The 26,433-nt window shown below is 19.8% G+C and overlaps 1 protein-coding gene across 3 annotated transcripts in view; it reads left to right on the forward strand.

The window, feature by feature from the left end:
- The window catches only part of LOC122505124 (maternal protein pumilio), a 208,270-nt gene that overhangs the window by 145,943 nt on the left and 35,894 nt on the right, over positions 1-26,433 (forward strand). For all 3 annotated transcript variants that reach the window (XM_043616585.1, XM_043616586.1, XM_043616587.1), the window contains one exon: positions 23,998-24,378. In XM_043616585.1, the coding sequence (XP_043472520.1) occupies positions 23,998-24,378 (381 nt within the window). The remainder of the gene's footprint in view (positions 1-23,997; positions 24,379-26,433) is intronic.

Below are 26,433 nucleotides of genomic sequence, written 5' to 3' on the forward strand. Positions count from 1 at the left end.
GAAATTCTTACAAAAAATAAAAATTTAAAATCTTTTTTTAATTTAGAAAAAGAGAATTTTGAGTCTTAAAAAATTATAACCGGTTCTTGGATCCTGACCCTCGATTAAATTTAAAAATTGTAATTTAAATTTAAATTTTAACTTAAAACATTAATTTTTATTTTAAGGAAATAAAAAATTTAACGTAAATTCATTAAAATTAAAAATTATGAAACAAATTTTAATTTTTTTAAGACATTTATTTATTTTACAAAAAGCACATCTATTTTTAGAGAAAGTATTACAAGAAATTTTCTTCTTAGTAAATTGAGATGAATAGTCAGATTCAGGTAAAATCTGAAAATTTTCAAGGTTTATATAACATGAACTTCATTTTGTCTACTTTACTAATTGCGTTCCCATTTCAATTTCTCTCTCTACTCTAGCGGGAACTCCTTATTGCAATAGTGATAATAATTTAACAAGACATTTTTTTTTCATTTACCATCCTCACAATTTTTTCATTATTCATCTATTTTCAATATTTATTCTTGGAATTTATTTGAATCAACTTTCGAATGTAGTTTTTCTTTTTTTTCTGTATTTTTATTGCTTATAGGACGGTTATGCTTGGTTTCCTGGCAAAATGAACTTTCCAATTTCTTCTCTATATACTGTGAACAATTCACAACTATTGGTTTCAAAATGATGTGATGCTGCGCCGAAACAATTTATTTTTCTTTAAATAAAATCAGTTTTAGCAAAAAAAAAAAAAAAAGTTAACAAAATCTTTTGAAATTTCAGAGAAAAAATAAAATTTAAAGCGTCATGGGAATATTTAATATTAAAAATCATTAAAACTATATTTCAATGTTTCGAAATTTATAAACTTTGAGTTCTAGGTTGAGATAAATTTTTTAATAGGTTTGAATTTCAATTGAAGAAAATTTAGTTCAAAGTCACGAATCAAGAGGTGAAGATAAACTTGAAATTTAGGTCAAGTTTCAATTATTTTCATAAATGATAAAATTACCACAGGAATACAATTAATTTAGGATGGCATTTTCAAAGAAATCAATTATTTAACGAAATTTTTATACAATTCTTCACATTAATTTTTAATAATTTTCACTAATAATAACATTTTTCGTGAAAATTCAATTTTTTAAGAAAATTTTTGATAAAATTCTAAGCAAGAATTCAATTATTTTTCTTAATAATAAAACTCATCGAAGAATTTCAATTATTTTTTATACTATTTTAAATTAATTAATCGAAAAATTCAATTATTTTCAAAAATAAAGTTTTTCACAAGAATACAATTATTTAAAATAAATTTTTCATAATATTTATTATATTTCGAAAAAATTAATTATTTAAAACAATGTTTATAAAATTCTTATGAAGAATTCAATTATTTTCAAACATAAGAAAATTTTTCACAGAAATTAAATTCTTTTTAAAAATTTTAATAAAATTTTTCGCTATAATTCAATTATTTTCATAAATAATAAAATTCTTCTCGGGAATTCAATTATTTTCATAAATAATAAAATTCTTCTCAGGAATTCAATTATTTTTCAGAATTTTAATAAAATTCTTTGCATTTATTCAATTATTTTCAAAAATCATAAAATTTATCGTAGGATTTCAATTATTTTTATTACAATTTTACAGGAATTGCTCAAAACATGTAATTATTCTTAAAAATTAAATTTTAATTATCAGAAAAAATCAATTATTTAAAAAAATTTTTTTTTAAATTCTTTGGAAGAATTCAATTATTTTTAAATATTTTAATAAAATCGTTCGAAAGAAATCAATTATTTTATTTTCTTTTTTTTGAAATAATTCAATTATATTCTTTTAAAGTTTAATAAAATAGAATTCAATTATGTATTTAAAAATTTTTTTGTAAAAATCTTCGTTAAAATTCAGTTCTTTTCATGAATAATAAAAAATTTTCAGGAATTTCTCAAAAAATGTAATTATATTACTTAAAAATTTAATTTCAATTCCTCGAAAAAATCAATTATTTACAAAAATATTAGAACTTTTTACAGAAATTCAATTATTTTCAAATGTTTTAATAATAATGATCGAAAGAAATCAATTTTTTTTGTTTACAATTTTAATTAAATTTTATTGAAATAATTAAATTATTTTTTTTCAGATTTTAATAAAATTTTCTCCAAGAATTCAATTATTTAAATAAATAATTTTTTGAAAGAATTCAATTATTAAAGATAAATAACAAAATTATTCACGAAAATTCAATTATTTTCAGGCATTTTAATAAAATTCTTTGCAAAAATCAATTATTTTCATAAATAACAATATTCGTCACAAGAATTCAATTATTTTTAAAAGTATTACATTTTTTCTTGGATATTCAATTATTTTAACAAAATTCTAATAAAATTCTTTGCAAAAATCAATTATTTTCATAAATAACAATTTTCATCACAAGAATTCAATTATTTCTCAAAGTGATAAATTTCTTCTTGGAATTTCAATTATCTAAAAAAAATTCTAATAAAATCGTTTGCAAGAATTTAATTACTTTCATAAATAAATGCTTTTTAGGAATTCAATTATTTTCAAAAAAAATTTAATAAAATGCCACACAGACATTCAATTATTCTCAAAAATTTTAAGAGAATTCTTTGTAAAATATTTTAAAAAACTTTTCGCAATTCAATGATTTTCAACATTTACTATTTTCATAAAATTTCCAAACAGAATTCAATTATTTTAAAAATTTTTTGTAAAAATCTTTGTAAGAATGCAATTCTTCTCATGAATAATAAAAATTTCTTAGAAATTCAATTACTTCAATTAGAATTTGTATAAAATTAGTCGAAAGAAATGAATTATTTAAAAGATTTTATAAACATCTTCGCAAAAATTAAATTTTTTTATAAATATTTAAATTCTTTCATGAATAATAAATTGCAGGAATTGAATTTATTAGCATGATAAGAAAGAAGTAAATATTTCGATGAAAATTAGAAAATTTTGGTCGTCAAGTTTAAATTTTCGATAACTATATTTTTTTTTAGTTTGAAAGCTACTTTTTACTACTTTTTTAAAATTAATTAGCGATTGCGAAGTCTGAAATTTGAATTTTTTTTAGAATATCTTCTGAAAAATAAAAATTAGAATTTTTTACGCATTATTTTTCATTTTTAAGATAAAAAATAGTAGTACCTTAAAAAATACCACTTTTACCCCATTGTTGATGAAAGAAATCAGAATTTCTTATCATATCACTTAAAAATTAAATGATATTTTAAACAAATAAAAATAAAAGTGTTATCCATTTATTGTACTTTTTTTAAATAATAAAACGTACTACCTTCAAAAAATACTTTTTTACCCCATTTGAGGTATAAAAATAAATCTAAATTCTTTAGATTTTAAAATTAAACGATTTAGTTAAATTTCAATGACCTAAACATTTATTGACACTTTAAGAATGCAATGTTAAAATTTTATGCTTTATTTTCGATTTTTGAAATAAAAAATTGGGAAAATTTTTAAAATACCATTTTTACCCTACTTTTAAAGGTAAAAAAAAATATAAATTTATTAGAATGTCAACTTTCTGCTTGTTTTGAAAATGTCATTTTACCCCATTTAGTAACTGATAGTAGATTATTTTTATTATTATTAGCATTATTATTCTGATATTAGATCCATTTGAAATTTGCTTAAACGTTAGAGAATATAGAGAGTGGAAAAATGTTTCTGAACAGGATAACAAAAACAAAGAAAAAGAAAAAGGTGAATGCATTAATTTTATTGAAATTATAAAAATATGGTTCGGAATTCCAAAGCACAAGTCATCTGTATAATTTGTGGTTGAATAATCTTTCACCTTGCCGTATTATGCCACACAATCTCCACATACGCACTCTTACAGGATCGGGCATTATATAACTACTTAAGTAGAAAACGGTATTCCTCGCAGACTATGAGAGACGAGTCGTCTACTCAGAAACTAGTTTCTTCTGAGTTCAATGTAACATGTACCACGGGATCAGTCAACGTTTGTCAAGGTTAAACTGATCTTTCAGATTTTAAAAAAAATTTCCTTTCAACAAAAAAAAACTCCGTCAAACATTACATTGCAATTCATAATTCAGTTTTATTTTTTACTGTACCAACAAAAATTAATTTTTTGTTAAAAAAAAGAATATTTTAAAAAATTTGTTAACAAAGAAAGCAGTGAATTTTCTTTTCGGTTTTTTTGTTTATTACAATTTTCTTTTTTTTTATGTAATTGTTTCAATTATTGCGAATTTTTGAAAAGTATTTTTTGCAAATTTTACAAATTTAAGTTTTCATAAAAAGATAAACTACAAAAAGGTTTTAATTTGATATTTTATAAAATTTCAATTTTGAATGAATTTTACTAGAAAGATCTTAGTTTTTTGCAAGAAATTTTAATAATTCAAATTCTTCGGAAATTAGATAATTTTTTAAATACATATTTAATTAGTTGTTAGAAATAATAGATTTACAGAAGAATTTTATTTAAAAACACTAAAAAAAATTAAATTTTTGAGAAGTTACAAAATGATTGTAGAAATTCAATTATTTTCAAAAGTAATAAAAATCTTCTCAAAAATTCTATTATGTTCAAAGTTAAAAAAAAACTTTTCGTCAAAAATTCAATTATTTTTATAAATAACAAAATTCATGAAAAGAATTCATAAAAAAGAATTGAATTCTTACGAAGGTTTTTACAGAAATTTTTTTTAAATAATTGAATTCTGTTTGGAAATTTTATGAAAATAGTAGATATTGAAAATCATTGCATTGCGAAAAGTATTAAAAAATAATTAAATTTTACAAAGAATTCTATTAAAATTTTTGAGAATAATTGAATGTCTGTGTGGCATTTTATTAAATTTTTTAGAAAATAATTGAATTCCTAAAAAGCATTTTATTATTTATGAAAATAATTGAATTATTTTATTGCGAATGATTTTATTCGAATTTCTTAAAATAATTGAATTTCTAAGAGGAAATTTATTATTTTTAGAAATAATTGAATTCTTGTGAGATTTTCAATTCAAATAATTGAATATTGTTATTTATGGAAAAAATTGAATTTTGCAAAGAATTTTATTAAAATGCCTCAAAATAATTGAATTTTCGGGAATAATTTTGTTATTTTATCGACATAATTGAATTCTTGGGAAGAATTTTATTAAAATCTAAAAAAAAATTATTAAATTATTTTAATAAAATTTAATTATAATTGTACTTAAAATAATTGCTTTCTTTTGAACAATTTTATTAAAATATTTGAAAATAATTGAATTCCTGTAAAAAAAATTCTAATATTTTATGAGAATAATTGAATTCTTCCAAAGAATTAAAAAAAAATATTTTCTAAAATAATTGATTAGATATTAAAAATCATCGAATTGAAATTTTTTTGAAAATAATTTAGAATAATTGAATTTTGAAAACGTTTCACATTAAAATCTTTAAAAATCTAAATTTTTCATAAGTTTAACTATCAATTCTGTAAAATTCATTTTTTTTAATTGAATTGAATTTTTTTTTAAATTTGAATTTGTTTTCTAATATAATTTAATTAAAAAATTTCTGAATAATTGAAATTTCTGTAAAATTGAATTTGTAAAAAAAATGGATTTGAAAACTCTCAAAGAACTCTTTCAAAAATTATTGAAAATAATTGATTTAAAGAAGAATTTTTTAGTTAAAAATTGGAGAAAATAATAATTCAATTGAAATAATAAAAATAATTTTGAAGAAGTTACAGTAACAAGATTTTTATAAAAATAATGATTTTATCACTCGGTCATCTTTAATTATATTTATTTTAATATTTTAATAATTGTGCCTTGAGAACAAATTTTTCAAGTCGAAATAATTGTTTCCAAAAATTGTATACTTGTATATTTTTATATTTTGCAACTTAAATAAATTTTAATTCTCTTGTAGAAAAAAATTCCAATTTTCAGATTATGTCAATTCTTCTTAAGAAAAGAAATTTGTAATTCAAAAAAATTTTATTCGAAATAAAAGTTTTAAAATGGAATAGAAAATATAATTTTCTTAAAACAAAAGAAGTTTTATTGAATGGTTCTTTTTCTTGAAACAGTAAATTTCCTTCTCAACATGGATGTTTATTATCTGCCGAGAAAAAATGTAAAGAAACAACCGTTATGTGTTTGTGTGACCGTAAACAGAATTGTCTTAAAAACTTTCAGGAAGTATTCTTAAAATTTTCATTTTTTTTAAATTCTTGATTAATTCTACCTCTGCAGGTAACATTTTACTTTAAGACAAACTCACAACAATTAGAATGTGTATTTTTAGTATTTTTAGTAATTTTAGTATTTTTAGTATTTTTGGTATTTTTAGTATTTTTAGTATTTTTGATATTTTTATTATTTTTATTATTTTTAGTATTTTTATTATTTTTGGTATTTTTAGTACTTTTAGTATTTTTAGTATTTTTATTATTTTTAGTAACTAACTAATTACATTCTCATAAAAAATTCGAAGGTCTTGTTTTAGTAATAATATATTTTAGTAAATACTAATTAATATTTTTGAAATTTATTTTCTAGAACAATAATTGTCAGGGGGTGGGGGGAATGTTGAAAAAAAATTTTTTTTTTTTCTCGTGAAATTAAAGATGATTTAACGACCTATTATTTATGAGTGCAAAGCCGCACCTTGAAGAACTATCCAATGATAAAATCCGCGTCATTTGACTAAAAGCCACCCTTCTATAAATGTGCTTGGTATCAAGGTGTGGTTTTTAGACCCATATCACGCAACAACCTTTCAAATACATCAACCCACTTTTTATCTATGGATTGCTCTAGCTTATTATTATTTTTTTTTTTAACTTTGGAAAATTGAAATCTTGACAGAAATAAAATGCCCTTTAATTAAGAAAAAGAGAACATGATTTTTATTTTTAGATTTGTAGAATAAAATGTAAAAAATTTACTCTGTAACATTTCTTCTATAAAATTAATAGAAAAGCGTACTTTTTTATTAATTTTATAGAAGGATTGTTAAAATTTTTTATTTAAACAAGAAAATTCTTTTGACCCCCTTAAAAAGGGGGTAAAAGTGTAAAAAATTTCCCTATCGTAATCTATGATATTTTTTATCATAGATTCATAAATTCTCTAAATTTGAATTTATTAAAAATAACTAATTTGATTTATAAATTTCTTTTCGCAATAATTTAATTATTTTTGTAAATAAAAAAATCCTTTTTGAGAATACAATTATTTTTTATAATTATCATTAACAATTTTGTAGAATTAATTCTTTTGAAAAAGTTTATTTGAATTTTTGTTTTAAATTATTTGAAATTTTCATTTTCTAATATATATTTAATTGAAGAATTCCAGTCAATTGGAAATTTGATTCCAAATTCAATTTTAGAAGAATGAGATAATTTCGATTAAAAAAAGAGTTAGAATAATTTTTGATAAAATATTTTGTAAAAGTATTTCAAATTTTAAATTATTGGCATTTATATCAATTTTTTTAAATAAGTTTAAAAAAAGTAGAAAATGAATAAGTAATTTTTTTTCATGCAGGAACAATTGAGTGGAATTATTTTTTGGCTTTGATTTTTCTTTCTTGTTGAGTGCATCTGACTGCACATATTTAGTTATCTTTCTTTTGTGATTTTAAATTGGTGCTTTCTTTATCAAAATAAATATGCGGTTTTAAATTCTATTGGAAATATTAAAATGGAAGGGTTTTTTTTTGTAGTTACTTTGTTAAATAAATTTTTCCGCCTTTAAAACATCTTTAGGGCAGCCTGCATTCTCTACACGCAACCAGGTGAGCTAACGGTTCTTGGACGCGGTTAAGTAACGGACTCAACAGAAAATTGTCGTCTTATTGCCTCATTGTGTTTGTATTTTTTATTACGTATCTTAAGACCCGGCGGATTTTTCCTGCTTAAACTATATTCTTTTATTTTAATTTCCTAAACTGAAACTTATTACGCAACAGATCTGCCAATTTTCATTTAGAATAAAATCTAAAAATTTGCCTTATATTTTACAGAATTTTTTACATTCCCTTCGCTTTTTTTCTTTTTTTTTTAAATTTACACTACTTTAAATTCACTAATACTAGAAATCAAAAAACTATTCTCAAAAATTATAATCAAATTCTTTAAAACGATTCAATTACTTTTCAAAAAATATTCGACATTCAATTATTTTCAATATCTAGTATTTTCGTCAAATTTTGCAAAAGAATTCAATTATTTAAAAAAAAAATGATAAAATTCATCCAAAATTCAATTAAATAAGAAAAAATGAATAAATATAAAATTTTCACAAGAATTCAATTAATTTCGAATATAATTTTTAAAAACATTTCGAAAAATCAATTATTTAACAAAATTTTTATACAATTCCTCACAATAATTCAATTACTTTCACTAATAATAACATTTTTCCTGGAAATTCAATTTTTTAAAAAAAATTTTGATAAAATTCTAAGCAAGAATTCAATTATTTTCATATATAATAAAACTCATCAAAGAATTTTAATTATTTTTAATACTATTTTAAATTAATTAATCGAAAAATTCAATTATTTTCTCAAATAAAGGTTTCCACAAGAATTCAATTATTTAAAATAAAATTATCAAAATATTTATTATATTTCCAAAAAATTAATTATTCAAAACAATGTTTATAAAATTCTTTGAAAAAATTCAATTATTTTCAAAAATAACAAAATTTTTCACAATAATTCAATTATTTTCATAAATAATATAAATTCTGCTCAGGAATTCAATTATTTTCAAAAATAATCAAATTCATCGCAGGATTTCAATTATTTTTAATACAATTTTACAGGAATTGCTCAAAAAATGTAATTATTCTTAAAAATTTAATTTCAATTCTTCGAAAAAAAAATCAATTGTTTAAAAAAATGTTTTTTAAAATTCTTTAGAATAATTCAATTATTTACAAAAATATTAGAATTTTTCACAAAAATTCAATTATTTTCAAGTATTTTAATAAAAATGATCAAAAGAAATTAATTATTTTAAATACAATTATATAGATAATTTCAAATAAAATAAAAAAAAAAAAATATTTGAATTTTTTTGAAATAATTCAATTATTCTTTTAGATTTTAATAAAATTCTTCCCAAGAATTCAATTATTTATATGAATAATTGTTTGAAAGAATTCAATTATGTCGATAAATAACAAAATTATTTCCGAATATTCAATTATATACAGAATTTTTTATAAAATACATTGTAAAATTCAATTATTTTCATAAATAACAATATTCGTCACAAGAATTCAATTATTTTTAAAAGTAATAAATTTCTTCTTGGAATTTCAATTATCTAAAAAAAATTCTAATAAAATCGTTCGCAAGAATTCAATTATTTTTATAAATAATAAAATGCTTTTTAGGAATTGAAGTTTTTTCTACAAAATTTAATAAAATTCCATACAGACATACAAGATACAATTATTGTCAAAAATTTTAATAGAATTCTTTGTAAAATTTAATTATTTTTAAAAACTTTTACAAATTCAATGATTTTCAATATCTACTATTTTCATAAAATTTCCAAACAGAATTCAATTATTTAAAAAATTTTTATAAAATTCTTTGCAACTTTTCAATTATTACCGTAAATAATAAAATTCATTGCAGGATTTTCAGTATTTTTAATACAATTTTACAGGAATTGCTCAAAAAATTTAATTGTTCTCAAAAATTTAATTTCAATTCCTCGAAGAAATCAATTATTTTAAAAAATATTTTTTTCGAAATTCTTTGGAAGAATTCAATTATTCTCAAAAAATATTAGAATTTTTTACAGGAATTCAATTATTTTCAAATATTTTAATAAGATTTTTCAAAAGAAAGCAATTATTTTAAGTACAATTATAATTAAATTTTATTAAAATAATTTAATAATTTTTTTAGATTTTAATAAAATTCTTCCCAAGAATTCAATGAGGCCGATAAATAACAAAATTAATCCCGAAAATTTAATTATTTTTATGCATTTTAATAAAATTCTTTGCAAAATTCAATTATTTTTATAAATAACAATATTCATCACAAGAATTCATTTATTTTCATAAATAATAAAATGCTTTTTAAGAATTCAATTATTTTCCAAAAAAATTTAATGAAATGCCACACAGACATTCAATTATTATCAAAAATTTTCAGAGAATTCTTTGTAAAATTCAATTATTTTTAAAAACTTTTCGCAATTCAATGATTTTCAATATCTACTATTTTCATAAAATTTCAAAACAGAATTCAATTATTTAAAATAATTTTTTGTAAACACCTTCGTAAGAATTCAATTATTTCCATGAATAATAAAAATTTCTGAGGAATTCAATTATTTAATTTAAATTAAAATTTGCATAAAATTAGTCGAAAGAAATGAATTATTTAAAAAATTTTATAAACATCTTCGCAAAAATTAAATTTTTATATAAATATTGAAAATCTTTGATGAATAATAAAATTCGTTGCCGGAATTTAATTTATTAGCATAATAAGAGAGAAGTAAATATTTTGATGAAAATTAGAAAAAATTAGGAAAATAAAATATAGAATGGAATTTTTGTCAGTTTTGTGAAATGATAAAAAACAGTTTTTTTGGTCGTCAAATTAAATTTTTCTATAGCTAGCTTTTTACTACTTTTTTTAGTTTGAAAGCTACTTTTTGCTACTTTTTTAAAATTAATTATCGAATGCGAAATTTGTAAAATTTTTTTAGAAAATCTTAACTTAAAAATAAATTAAAAAGAAAATTAAGCAAATTTTTTATTATATATTTTTGAAAACAGCAATAATTTGCTTTGAATTTTGATTCCTTTTGTTTCATATTATTCGGCGGTATTTTTCGTTTGAAATAAAACATTCGCACAATTTAAATACTGTTTTGTTTAGTTATTTAATTTAAAATTACTTTGTCAAAAATAGAAAAAAATGGAATTCTTCGAAAGCAAACCTGAAAATCAAATAGGCAACCACTCGACTCATATACGAAAGATAAATATGAAAATAGACTTGCGAATGCAAACTGAGAATTTAAGAAGATATTTTAACGTTATAAATCGTTGCTCAAAAGATAATTTTTAGGAAATTGAAAAAAAAATTAAAAAAGAATTTTTAGTTTTAATTTTTTTAATTTCTATTAATGAATTCAACTTTTCACGAAATTATGACAAAATAATCGTGTTGATATTTAATATTTTTAATTACTATTTGAGATTAAATTCACGAAAATCCTGATAAGTGAAGTAATTGGAAAATGAAAAAAATTTTTTGAACAAGTTTATGAAAAAAAGCAAGTGTTCAAAATACTTTCAAATCAAGTAGCGTAGAACTTAGACAAATAATCATTTAAGAGAATCTTACTAAATAAATAAATAATTCTAAAAACAAAATTGATTTCTTTCGAAAAATTTGCTTGAAAATTATATTTTTCAAATAATTGAATTCCTGTGAAGAATTTTATTATTTATAACAATAATTGGATTTTTATCAAAAAAATGAGTTAAAGAATATTTTCCGAAACTTAAAAAAAGGACAGAAAATTATTTTCTTCTGCAACAAGAATAACTTGTAATTTAATATTTTTTTTTTTGAACAAAGAAAAGGAATTATTCGTCAGAGATTACAAAATTAACACTTTAGAAATTGCTGTTTATCATCTAAAACAAATCGAATTTACTTTACAATTGAAATATATTTATGAGCCAATTTCTTTTTAACTGTAAAAATTTTTTTTCCAAGAAATGCATAATTAAGAAAGTTTATTAGTAAATTAAAAAAAAAATTAATGGCACAAATACAGGAGGAAAAATCTGATATTTTATATTGAAACGAATTTTTATGTTTATAGATAATTTTATCTTCTTTTTTCTTAAATTAAAAGTACTTAATCTGTTCTATTTTATGTTAATTACTTATATTTGCATTTCATTTTGTGAAACACAATAATCTCCAGCACTAAAAAAATCAATAGAATACCCCTATTCTATGAGAGATTATGAACCGCGATTGGAAACCTTATAAATTAGTGGCTCACCTTTGTAGACTGCTCTGTTTTCCTTCTACATTTTACAATGGCAACATATTCATTCTGTACTTACAATTAGTTCAAAATACAATTCATTGCTTCGCTTGTTACCTTAATTAATGTAATTAACGGATTTATAATAAAAAAAAAAATTCCTACTTCTCTTTAAATTTTTTCATCTTTTTATGTACACAATTTTTACAGATTTAAGAATTTCTTGATCTGGTTAAATAAATAAATTAAATAAATTAAATAAATTAAATAATTAAATTAAATTATTTAAATAATTAATAAATTTAATGAATAAATGGATGAGATTTTTATCATTAAAAGTGACAGAAAATAGTTTTCGACACGCGCTGAGCGTCGATGTCAACTTCAGGGACCTGAATTATTTAAATTCTATCTAAAAAAGTATTTTATAAAATTTAATAATTTTTTGTATTTTGGCTCTTACTAACATTGACAAGATTTTAGCAAAGTTTTAGCTAAATTGGATAACATTAAATATTTTATATTTTCATTTTAAGAAGTCAGAAATTCAAAAATTCTTTTACTAACTAATTTTTTATTTATAATACAATATAATTTTTTATTTAGTTTTTTAATAATAACAACTTTTTAGCAAACTTTCAACTAAAAGTAATTAATAATTTTTTCGCCCAAAAGTCTAAAATTTTGAAATTCTGTAATTCAAAAATTGTAAAAATATTTTTAATTCCAATTTTCACTAAAAACAGGCTTCGCACTGAATAATTAATTTTAAAAAATCAGCTTTAAGACTTTAAAAAAATAAAAAGTTGTTATCGAAAAATTAAATTTGACGACTAAAGAACTTATTTTTAGTTGATTAGGAAAAATTACAAAAATTTCATTCTGTATTTCCCTGATTTTTTTTACATAAAAAATATTCACTTTTTTTCTTATCCTGGTAATCATTTCAATTCTAAATTATAAAATTCAATTATCTTCTAAACTTTTAGTTAAACTTCTTCAATAATTCGATTGTATTTAAAAATACTTTTTAAAAGTACAAAAGTAAAGTTTTTTTAAATATAAAAATTAATATAATTTAATATAAAATTTATTTCAATTAAATTTGGCAAATTTAATTTGATGTTTTTAATTTTTACGAGAATTTAACTAAATTCAATAAATTTTAATTAAAATTTTTCAAAAGATTAATTTACGTTTTTCATAATTTCTAAATTAAATTGTTCATACTTAAAAATTTTTTGTTTAACAAAATATAATTATATATTTTCCCACAAGAATTAAAATTTAAAATAATGTAAAATTTTTTGAAAATAATTGAAATTTTTCCAAGAATTTTATTAAAATTTTTGAAAATTATTAAAATTTTGCCAAGAATTTTATTAAGATTTTTGAAAATAATTGAAATTTGGAGAATTTTGTTATTTTTAAAGATAATTGAATTTCTGACAAGAATTTTTTATAATTTTTCAAAATAATTTGATTTTTACGAAGAATTTTATAACTTTTGAAAGTAAACAAAATATAAAAATAAAATAAACAAATATTATGAAAATTTTAGAAAATAATTCATTTCTTTCAGAGAGTTTTATTAAAATATTTTAAATATTTTATTCTATTCGAAATAATTTAATAATTAATCATTCAATTTCTTTCAAATATTTGAATTTTATTAATTTTTTTTCTCAAATAATTGAATTCTTTTGAGAAACCTTATTAAAATAGAAGATATTGAAAATATTTAAATTGAGCAAAAAATTTAATTATTTGTGAAAATAATTGAATTCTTGCAAAAGATTTTCCAAAAATTTTTGAAAATTATTAATTTTTTTCGAAGAATTTTAATAAAACAGGAATTTTTCATGGAATTTATTTAAAATTATATTAAATTTCTGTAAATAATTGAATTTTTTAAAATCATTTTGAGAAAATTTAAAAGAATAATTACATATTATTTCGAATAATTCTTTTAAAATTGTAGTAAAAATAATTGAAATTCTGTGAAGAATTTTATTATAATATGAAAATAATTAAATTCTTACATCGAATTTTATTAAAATATTTTCAATTATTTTGAATAATTTGATTGAAATTGTATTAAAAATAATTGAAAAAAATAATTAGAAATTTTTTTTTGAAATATAATTGAATTTTTTGAATTTAAAAGAAAATTTAAAAGAATAATTCAACTATTTCGAATAATTTTATTAAAGTTGTATTAAAAGTAATTGAATTCTTCCCATGAATTTTATCATTTCTGAAAATAATTGAATTCTTATAAACAAATGTCATCAAGATTTTAGAAAATAATAAATTTCTTTCAAAGAATTTTGTTAAAATATTTCAAAGACTTGAATTCCTGTGAATAATTTTATTATTTCTGAAAATAATTGAATTTTTGAGAAGAATTTTATTAAATTTCTGCAAATAATAGGAATTTTTTCTAATCATTTTATGAAAATTTTAAAGAATAATTCAATTATTTCGAATAATTCAATTAAAATTGTACTAAAAATAATTGAATTCTCCTAAAAAAATGTTATCATAGAAAATATTTCATTTCTTTTCAAAGAATTTTATTAAAATACTTTAAATTTTAATAAAAAGTTAAGGAAAGTTTTCTTGACTATTGTATTTCAAATAATTGAATTTCTGTGCAAATATTATTATTTATGATATTAATAGAATTTTATTAATTTTCTTCTAAAATAATTGAATTCTTTTGAGAAATGTTATTAGAATAGCAAATATTGAGAATATTTGAATTTTATTAAATTCCAAAATTGAATTCTTGCGAAAGGTTTTCAAAAATTTTTTGAAAATAATTGAATTGTTTCAAAAAATTTTATAAACATTTTTTGAATTTTTTCTAAGAAGAATTTTATTTTAGTTTTTTAAAAATAATTTTTTTTTCATCTAATGCGACCTTAAAGCAGGGCAGGTAGGGCAAATTTTAAGAAAAAAAAATTTTATTTAATTTTGAATTAAAATAAAAATTAAATTTTAAATTCTGATTTTAATCATAATTTTTAATTTTTGAACTTAAGGTTTTATCTTGAAGTATAAATTAAAGTTTAATTATTCAAAAAAAAAAACACTTTGTAAACCTAAAATGAACAATGTAAGGGGAAAAAAATTCAAGTCCAGATTTTTTCTGATGATTCTCTTGTGTTGAGTACAGATTGTATATAATTTTTACACGTTTTTGTAATTTCCTTGAGGTGTAATAATAAAATAATGATGAATTAAGTTGGCAATTAAAATTGGCCTTAAATAAACAGAATGAAGGGAAGAATGGTTGCAGTAAATTTTAATTCGGTGGATAGAAAAGGGAGGCAAGAATAATAAAGGTTGATAACCGAAACGCGTCGTTGCGTTGCTTAAGATAGTTCGAGCGTGTCGGGAGATGTTGCGCTAACTTACGTTTCTTCATCGCTAAAGCGTTAGCTGTAATAGACAATGACCTCTTGTAAAACTTGAGGCAGACATCCAAGGCGCTCTTTTCCACTTCATGACCGCATTCAAGGTCGAACGCGTCACGAGGTCAAGACTCTTAAAAACGATTTATACTTTACTCCCACATATTCATTTCTTCTTTTCAAAAAAAAAAAAAAAAAAAAAAAAAAAAAAATTGTCTTTAGTGCTTTTTGAAACCAAGATAATATATATTTTACTCCATGAGAACTTTCGTGTAACATTGTATGTCTGCAATTTGTCTACCAGTCGTAATATTTGGTTTGCAACAAATTATGTCCAAAAGTCATGACAGAATTTAAGGTTTTTTTTATTGGTACCACTTTTAACAGGGTTGCCACAGGTCAGGGAAAAGTCAGGGAAAGTAGAATTAGTCAGCGAAAAGTCAGGGTTTTTTTTATTAAAAGTAATGGAAAAATTTAGTTTTTAGAATTCATAAAAAAGTTCTAAATTAAAAAAAAAAAAAAAAAAAAAAAAAAAAAATTCCGAGTTTTTGTTTTTTTTTATATTATAAACTATTAAATTACCACGAATTCTAATACAAAACCTACAATTTTTTCAATTTCTGACAATAATTCTTTTGTAAATGTCTTAATTCTTGAAGAACTATCATAAAATTATTACTTATTTTTATTTAATGAATAATTCTACTTAAATTACAAATAATATCAGAAATTCAATTATTTTTAAAAGTAATAAAATTCTTAATAATTAAATTTTATAATAATAACAAATAATTTCAGCAATTCAATTATTTTCAAAAGTAATAAAATTCTTAATAATTAAATTTTAAAATAATTACAAATAATTTCCGAAATTCAATTATTTTCAAAAGTAATAAAATTCTTAATAATTAAATTTTGAAATAATTACAAATAATTTCAGAAATTCAATTATTTTCATAAATAATAAAAATTTCACGGATGAATTTAATTATTTTCATAAATAATAAAACTCATCGCAAAATTTCAATTATTTTTAATACAATTTTAATCAAATTCCTCGAAAAATGTAATTATTCTCAACAATTTTATTAAAATTCGTCAAAAGAATTCAATTATTTCAAAAATTAATAATAAAATTCTTTATGAGAATTCAGAATTTGGGAAACAATTAAATTATTCAATAACTTGTTTATATTTATTGTATTTAAAATTTAAATAATTGAATTTTCGTAGAATTTTCTAGTAAAAATTGATTTAAAAATGAATTTTAGTTAAAATTTTAGATAATAATTAATATTAAAAGCATTATAACGTGAATTTTTAGAAATAATTGAATTTTTAAAAGGTTTCAAATTCAAATCTTTGAAAATCGGAATTATAGAAGAATTTTAGTTAACAACACTAAAATAATTGAATTTTAGAAAAGATACAAATACAATTTTAAGAAATTCGATTATTTTCAAAAATAATAAAATTCTTCGTAAAACTCCAATTATTTTGAAAAATTATAAAAAATTCTTGTCAAAAATTCAATTATCTTTAAAAATAACAAAATTCTTCTTCGAAGTTCATTGAATTCAATTATTCAATAAATTATTTCATTTTGGATTTGAATAATTAAATTGTAGAGAAAAAAATTAGTTGCGAAGGGGTTTTGAAATTTCTACGATAGATATTAAAGTAAATAAAGGAAAATTTCATGAAAATTTTACTAAAAATTCAGTTGCAAAGGGTTTTGAAATTTTTACGACAACTATTAAACAAAGAAAGGAAAATTTCTTGCAAATTTTAGAAAAAGAAAAAGAATTTTTTGCAAAAAGTTTCTGAATTTTTTATGACAGTTATTAAATAAACAGAAGAGAATTTCTAGAATAAAAAAAATTTTTAATAATTAAAATAATTTAAAATTTTAAAATAATAAAAATTTTAACATATTTTATTTAATACAAGGTCAAATAAAAATTCGTCGTAATACAGTAAAAATAAATTTTTTTTTTGAAAATTTGAAAATAAAAATTTGATATTTTAAACCACTGAATCCATGTAAAAATTAAAAATTTAATTAACAATAAAATTCTCATTAAATAATGCAGTAGTGAGTTTGTAATTTTGTATTTTAAACTTCTATTTTTATAAAAATTATTTGTATTATTTTTTTTGTGAATTAAAAAAAAGTATTTAGCTTAAAATTTAGCAACATTTTTATTGTACGCAATTTGTGAGTTTCTTAAATATTTGTAAAAAGTTCGTTAACTGTTAATTTCAACTTGCTTACTTTCTATTCATTAACTTTTTTCAATGTAGAGAAACTAATTTTAATTTATTTACGTTCTTTAAAAAGTACAATGTTATTAATCAGCAATACAGGAAGTGTGGAATTACGTGAAACAAATGTTTGAGTAACATCACGAATACTTTAAAAGTCCGCGTAACTTTTAAATTATTTATTCAAATTTAAGTTAATTTTTTTGTTTAAATTTATTTTCTTATTTTCAATAAAAAAAATTTATATATTTCAAAAAAAATAGTTTTTAAAAATAAATTTAAATATAGATAAATATTTTTTATAAATAAAATTATAAACAAATATGGCTAAATTTTTCCTTTTTTTGGGGAAAATTTGCATTACTTTAAAACAGTTAATAATTGAAATAAGAAATTATTCTTAAAAATTTTAATAAAATTCTTCTTAGAAACAATAAAAAAAGTTTTTATAAAATTCTTTTAAAAAAAATTCAATTATTTTCTCAAATAATGAATTTCTTCGCTGAAATTCAAAAATTTTCAATATCTGCTATTTTAATGAAATTCCTCAAAAGAATTCAATTATTTAAAAAAAAATAATAAAATATAAAGCGAAAATTCAATTATTTGAAATACAATTTTCAAGAAAAGATTTAAAAAGAAATGAATTATTTTAAATATTTTAATAAAATTCTTCGAAAGAAATTATTTTAAATTATTTAAAATTTTGATAACATTTATTTATAAGAATTAAATTATTTTCATAAGTAATAAAATTTCATTGCAAGAATTCCATTATTTTTAATACAATTTTAATTTAATTATTCGAAATAATTGAATTGTTCTTTTAAATTTTCATAAAATATTCAATTATTTTAAAAAAATTAAATAAAATTCTTTGAAAGAAATGAATTATTTTCTAAAATTTCGATAATATTGTTTATAAGAATTCAATTATTATTTTAAAATAATTTCAATTACATTATTCGAAATAATTTAATTATTTTTTTAAATTTCCATAAAATGATTTAATAAAATTTGATTCAAGAATTTAAATATTTTCATAAATAAAATTCATTGCAGAATTTAAATTATTTTCAAAAGTTTTATTAACATTTTTTGAAAGAATTCAATTATGTTCCAAAAATTTGATAAAATTCTTTAAAAGTATTCAATTTTAAGAAATAATAAATTAGTTAATAAATTATTTTTTTTGTATTTAACAAATTGAATTCTTGTAAAACTTTCTAATAAGAATTGATTTAAAATAAAATTTTTGATTTTAATTGAATATTAAATTGCGTTATAATAGGAATTTTTAGTTTTTTGAAAAATTTTAATTATTAAATTTTTGGAATATAGGTAAATTCGCGTTAATAATAATTTTAAAAATATTTATTAAAATTTTCAATTAATTAGAAATTTTGTCAAATTTAATTAAAATAAATTTTATGTTTAAAAAATTTTATTTTTTTACCTTTAAAAATTATTTTTGAACATAATTGAATTTTTGAAGAATTTCTAACTAAAAGTTTGTAAAAATAACTGAATTTTATAAAATTTTTAAATTAAAGGTATTATTAGGAAAAAAAGTGAATATTTTTTATGGAAGTTAGGAAAATGTCAAGAAAATACAGAATTGAATTTTTGTGATTATTCTGAATCGACTAAAATGAGTTTTTTAATCGTTAAATTTTATTTTTCGGCAGCTAATTTTTATTATTTTTTACTACTTTTTACTATTTTTTACATTTATTTTTTTTTGGTCAATTTTTCAAAATTAATTATTCAGTGTGAAGTCTGAAAAAAGTAAATCAAAACTTTTACAATAAAAACATAATTTGTTTAAAAATTAACCCGAGAAAGGGAATAAAAAACAAAATATTTACAAATTTCGTATAAATAAAAAAGTAAATAAATTATTTTACAGTAAAAATAACAGGTTATTTCGTAATTACCCCGACAATGGGGTAATTTTGTAACAACATTTTTTTGAATATAAAATAAAAATTAAGTTTTTCTAGTTTTGACAAAAAAAGTTTTTGAATATTAAAATTGACGGCACAGCTTCCGAAGGAAGAGGATGACTCAATAGTTAATGAATTTTTTTTCCTACAATTTTGATTTTTATTCAAGACAAAAAAGTAGAAAAAAAGTGTTTCTTTTTTTTTATTACGTAATTATATGCTGATTGATCAAAAGACTTTTTAGAACTCATTTTTTGCCCCATAATATTTTAATGACTCTCAGTTTCCTAAAGAGAAGTAATTCAAGTTAATGCATTTTAGAAAATAAACGATTTTCACAAGTGTAAAATAAAAAAATGGAGCTGCTACTATAATAATAGTAGCAGCTCCTTTTTTTTTTTTTTTTTTTTTTTATTTAATTACCCATTGGTGTGTGGTGTTTATATCGAAATAATCATGAAATCTAGTAGACGAATTATTCATTTATTGACTCGCAATAATATTCACCGAAACATTCCGTTACTCGTGTCTCTTAGTACCAGGTTTGAAAAAAAAATTAAGGACCAAAGACATGGAGAGCGTTAAAGTTGGTGTATATAGAGGCGAACGACGCTTGCTTTGCTTGTCTTGCCGGTGAACGTCCGCAAAAGTTCATTAACCTCAAATCCTCTAGAGAAACACGGTTCTATCCTCATGGCAGAATTAACTTCATCTTGATATTCTTCACTTGTATTCCTATTATTATTATTAATCATTTAATAATTAGGTATTTTCTTATCATGTCAATCACTGTTATAACCCAGTCATAATAATACATCCTGTCACTCTTTTTTTTTTTTCTTTTTTTCTTTTTTAAAGCACTTTTATTATACTCACACATCAATATTTTATGTGACATTTCTACTTATTGCCCGCAACTTTCTTCTCTTTCATTTTTACACCTGTGATTTATATCGAAAAAAATTTGTTTTTCTATTTAACGCCTTAACAATGTCTCAAGGTTCCTCTTTCCTTCAAGGCTCCTTTGCTTCATTTTCAAGGTTTTCAACAAACTCGAGTCCACTTGAGTATTGCGCAAAAGGAGAGGAGCAGATTTTTTATGCAAATTACAATTCTAATCTTTATCATTAGAACTTGTCTTTGACTTTTAGCCTTTTTCTGAGTGATTTCAATTCTAAAATTTCTAAGTTCTAGTCGAAGCGTGTAAATATTAATATTGTAGATATTCGCACTCATCTACTAAAACCAACTATTTACTCATTTTTTTACGTTATGATACTATTTGAGTACTTTTTTTTTAAATTTGTGACACTAAAAACTATTATTTCTGTTATTTTAGAATTTTCATTACTTTAAATTCGCTAATACTGGAAATAAAAAAACTATTCAAAACAATTATAATCAAATTCTTTAAAACGATTCAGTTATTTTCAAAAAAATATTCGAAATTCAGTTATTTTCAAAAAAATATTCGAAATTCAATTATTTTCAATATCTAGTATTTTGAGAAAATTTCGCTAAAAAAATTCAATTATTTAAAAAAAAAATTGATAAATATCAATCAAAAATTCAATTATTTTCATATAAATATAAAATTTCCACAGGAAGTCAATTCATTTAGAATATAATTTTTAAAAACATTTCGAAAAATCTATTATTTAACAAAATTCTTATACAATTCTACACAATAATTCAATTACTTTCACTAAAAATATTTTTTATAAAAATTCAATTTTTTAAAAAATGTTTTGATAAAATTCTAGGCAAGAATTCAATTCTTTTGATAAATAATAACACTCATCGAAGAATTTCAATTATTTTTAATACTATTTTAAATTAATTAATCGAAAAATTCAATTATTTAAAATAAAAATTTTAATATTATTTTTTACATATTTCGAAAAAATTAATTATTTAAATAATATTTTTAAAATTCTTATGAAGAATTCAATAATTTTGAAAAATATCAATATTATTTACAACAATTCAATTCTTTTTAAACATTTTAATAGAATTTTTCTCAATAATTCAATTATTTTCATAAATACCTAATAAAATTCTTCTCAGGAATTCAATTATTATCATATAAATAATAAAATTCACCGCAGAATTTCAGTTATTTTTAATTCAATTTTACAAAAGTAGAATCAAAAATGTAATTATTCTTAAAAATTTAATTTCAATTCCTCGAAAAAACTATTATTTAAAAAAATGAATTTTTTTAATTCTTTGGAAAAATTTCAATTATTTACAAAAATATTAGAATTTTTTACAGGAATTCAATTATTTTCAAATATTTTAATAAAATTGATCGAAGAAAATCAATTATTTCAAATTCTATTTTAATTAAATTTTTTTGAAATAATTAAATTATTCTTTCAGACTTTAATAACATTCTTCTCAAGATTTCAGTTATTTACATATAAATAATTCTTTAAAGGAATTCAATGAGGCCGATAAATAACAAAATTAATCCCGAAAATTTAATTATTTTTATGCATTTTAATAAAATTCTTTGCAAAATTCAATTATTTTCATAAATTTCAATATTCATGACAAGAATTCAATTATTTTAAATTATTTTAAAAAGTTCTAATAAAATCGTTCGCAGGAATTCAATTATTTTCATAAATAATGAAATGTCTTTTAGGAATTCAATTATTTTCAAAAAAATTTAATAAAATGCCACACAGAAATTCAATTATTGTCAAAAATTTTAATAGAATTCTTTGTAAAATTTAATTATTTCTAAAAACTTTTTGCAATTCAATGATTTTCAAAATCTACTATTTTCATAAAATTACTAAACAGAATTCAATATTAAAAATGTTTTTTATTAAAATCTTATTAAGAATTCAATTATTTAAAAATTTTTTTTATAAAAATCTTCGTAAGAATTCAATTCTTTTCATGAATAATAAAATTCTTCATAGAAATTCAATTATTTTTGAAAATTTTAATAAAATTTTTTGCAACTTTTCAATTATTATCATAAATAATCAAATTCATCACTGGATTTCAATTATTTTTACTTCAATTTTACAAAAATAAAACAAAAAATGTAATTATTCTTAAAAATTTAATTTCAATTCCTCGAAAAAACTATTATTTAAAAAAAATGTATTTTTTTAATTCTTTGGAAGAATTTTAATTATTTACAAAAATATTGGAATTTTTCACAGAAATTCTATTATTTACATAAAGAATTCTTCGAAAGAATTCAATTATTAAAGATAAATAACAAAATTATTCCCGAAAATTTAATTATTTTGATCCATTTTGATAAAATTCTTTGCGAAATTCAATTATTTTTATAAATTTTAATATTTATCACAAGAATCCAATTATTTTTAAAATTTGTAAATTTCTTTCTTGGAAATTCAATTACTTTAAAAAATTCTTATAAAATCGTTCACAGGAATTCAATTATTTTCATAAATAATAAAATGATTTTTAGGAATTTATTTATTTATTTAAGTATTAAACGGGACTAGGAATTCAATTATTTTCTACAAAATTTAATAAAATGCCACATAGACATTCAATTATTCTCAAAAATTTTGAGAGAATTCTTTGCAAAATTTAAACTTTTTAAAAAACTTTTAGCAATGCAATGATTTTCAACATTTACTATTTTCATAAAATTTCCAAACAGAATTCAATTATTTAAAAAAATGTTTGCAAAAATCTTCGTAAGAATTCAATTATTTCCATGAATAATAAAAATTTCTCAGGAATTCAATTAATTATATTTCGAATTTGTATAAAATTAGTCGAAAGAAATGAATTATTTAAAAATTTTTGTAAAATTCTGGGCAGGAATTAAATTATTTTTATAAATATTAAAATTCTTTGATGAATAATAAAATTCGTTACAGGAATTGAATTTATTAGCAGTAGGATAAGAAAGAAGTAAATATTTTTGATGAAAATTAGGAAAAAGTCAGGAAAATAAAATATAGAATGGAATTTTTGTCAGTTTTGTAAAGTGTCTAAAACGTGTTTTTTTGTCGTCAAGTTTAATTTTTCGACAGCTTATTTTTTACTACATTTTTTTAATTTCAAAGCTACTTTTTGCTATTTTTTTAAAATTAATTATCGAGTGCGAAGTCTGATATTATAGATAATAATAGACAGATATTGAAGATAATAATAAACAGTTAATAATGGAACAAATAATAACAAGTAATAATGAACCAGTTGAATAAATTGGAATAAATTTCTTATTCCAATGATGTGGGTATTAAATATTAATCGAATGGTTTTGTTTGGATTTTTTCAGCAATTATTTCGAAGTCAACCGCAGGGAGCGACACCACAACAGCTGCAGTTACTTCAACAGCAACAGCAGCAGCAACAACAGCAACAACAGTTTTTGGCTTCACAAGCCCAACAGCAACAGCAGCAACAGCAACAACAAAATTTCCCAACAGCTCCGTACACGGTCATCAGTGGACAGGAGCCCTATGTTGGAGCACTAATTGCAGGCGCACCGCCAGTTGTGCCTCAATATTATAATGTCGGCCCTTGGGTGTATCCGGGATTATTGCCTCAAGCACCACCTCAAGCGCAAGCACCGCCACCACCTAGACGACCACTGACACCATCTTCGGCCGCCGCTGCAGCGGCTGCTGCACAAGATTCTGCAAATCTCGCCCAAACGGTAAATTTTAATTTCCTCCTTTATTTATTTTCTGTAATTAAACTATTATTTATTACCTCATCCCTTGCTTAATGATTCAGACAATTTTTAATTATTTAAAAAAATTAAGCAGTCCGTGCAAAAATAGCCTACGTGCATTTTCTTTTTTGAAAATCATTTTTTTATCTCTGAGATATTGTCATTACAAATTTTTCAAGTCAATATTCGTGAACTGAATATGATATCAAATGAAACTTCAAAAATAAAGAATAAAATAACTAGAAAGTAGAAACAGATAATATTAGAGTGGTATTTTAGCTTCTTTTGTAAATAATTACGTATTTGAAGTCAGAAGTGCAAAATTCAAAATGGCGGAATCAAAATGGCCGTCGTATTTGTAAAAAGTCAATGGATTCGCTGGAAAATTGTTACTCGGATGCTTTTGAGGTCTTTTGGGATTATGAATCAGGGAAATCAGAGAAAAGTCAGAGATAGTAGAATTAGTCAGGGAAAAGTCAGGAATTTTTATTAAAAATACTGGAAAAAATTTAATATTCAGAATTTATAAGAAAATTCCGAATTTTGGTGTTTTTTTTTGTTCGCCTCATAAACTATGAAATTATCACCAATTTAAAAAAAAAACTTAAATTTTTCTATTTCTAATAATAATTTATTTTAAATAACTTAATTCTATTGAAGCACTGCCATAAAGTTATTACTTATAAATCATTTAATAAAGTATTTTTTTTGACAAATTTCAAATTCAATTATGTTGAAATTAATTTCAATTTTAAAAATTTTAACGCAATTCTTTCAAAGAATTCAACTATTTTTATAAATATTAAAATTCTTTCCAGAAATTGAATTATTTTCTAAATTATTTTAAAAATTCCGTCAACATTTTAATTATCTTTGTAAATAGCAAAATTCCTCGCCGAAATTCAATATTATATTCAGAATTTTTTATAAAATACATTGTAAAATTAAATTATTTTCATAAATAACAATATTCATCACAAGAATTCAATTATTTTCAAAATTAATAAAATTCTTTGGAGAAATTCAATTATTTTCAAAAAAAAACCTAAAAAAAATGGTCAACATTTCAAATATGTTTATAAATGAATAGCAAAATTTCTTCGACAGAATTCAATTATTTTCAGGAATTTTTAATAAAATTCTTTGCAAAATTCAATTATTTTCATAAATAATAGTATTCATCACAAGAATTCAATTCTTTTTGAAAAGTAGCTAAAATTCAAATATTTTCAAAAATTTTAATAAAATTTATGGCAAATTTTCAATTGTTTTCAAAATTTTTTCTTCATTTAATGATTTTCAATATTCTACTATTTTAATAAAATTTCCCAAAATAATTTAATTATTAAACAAAAATTTTGACAATATTCTACACGAACATTCAATTATTTTCCAAAAAAAATAAAAATTTCATAGAAATTTAATTATTTAGAATAGAATTTGCATAAATTTTTTCAAAAAAAATCAAATGTTTTAAAATTTAGCATTTGAAACTTTTATAAAATTCTTTGCAATAATTCAATTATTTTCATAAATAATAAATCTAATCGCAGAATTTCAATTATTTTTAATACAATATTAATAGAATTTCTAGAAAATTGTAATGATTTAATAAATTATTTATTTATGTATTTAAATAATTGAATTCTTGTGTAATCTTCTAATGAAAATTGATATAAAAATTATTTTTAGTTATAATTTTAGATAATAATTAAATATTAAAAGCATTATAATATGAATTTTTAAAAATATTTGAATTTTGAATAGGTAGGTTTGAAATTAAAATATTTGAAAATTGGAAATTGTCATACTTTTAACTAACAATTCTGTGAAATTAATTTGTTTGAAAAAATTTAATTGAATTTTTTTTTGAATTATTGGAAGTTTTAATTTCCTAAAAAATATTTAATTAGAGAATTTCCGAAAAATAAAATATAATAATAAATCATTCAGTGAAGTATTTTTTTGAAAAATTTTAATTTCAATTCTGTTGAAATTAGTTTCAAATTTAAAAATTTTAACGCAATTCTTTGAAAG

Source organism: Leptopilina heterotoma, unplaced genomic scaffold (genome assembly GCF_015476425.1).
Source record: "Leptopilina heterotoma isolate Lh14 unplaced genomic scaffold, ASM1547642v1 Lhet_343, whole genome shotgun sequence".
In the NCBI taxonomy this organism is placed as follows: domain Eukaryota; kingdom Metazoa; phylum Arthropoda; class Insecta; order Hymenoptera; family Figitidae; genus Leptopilina; species Leptopilina heterotoma.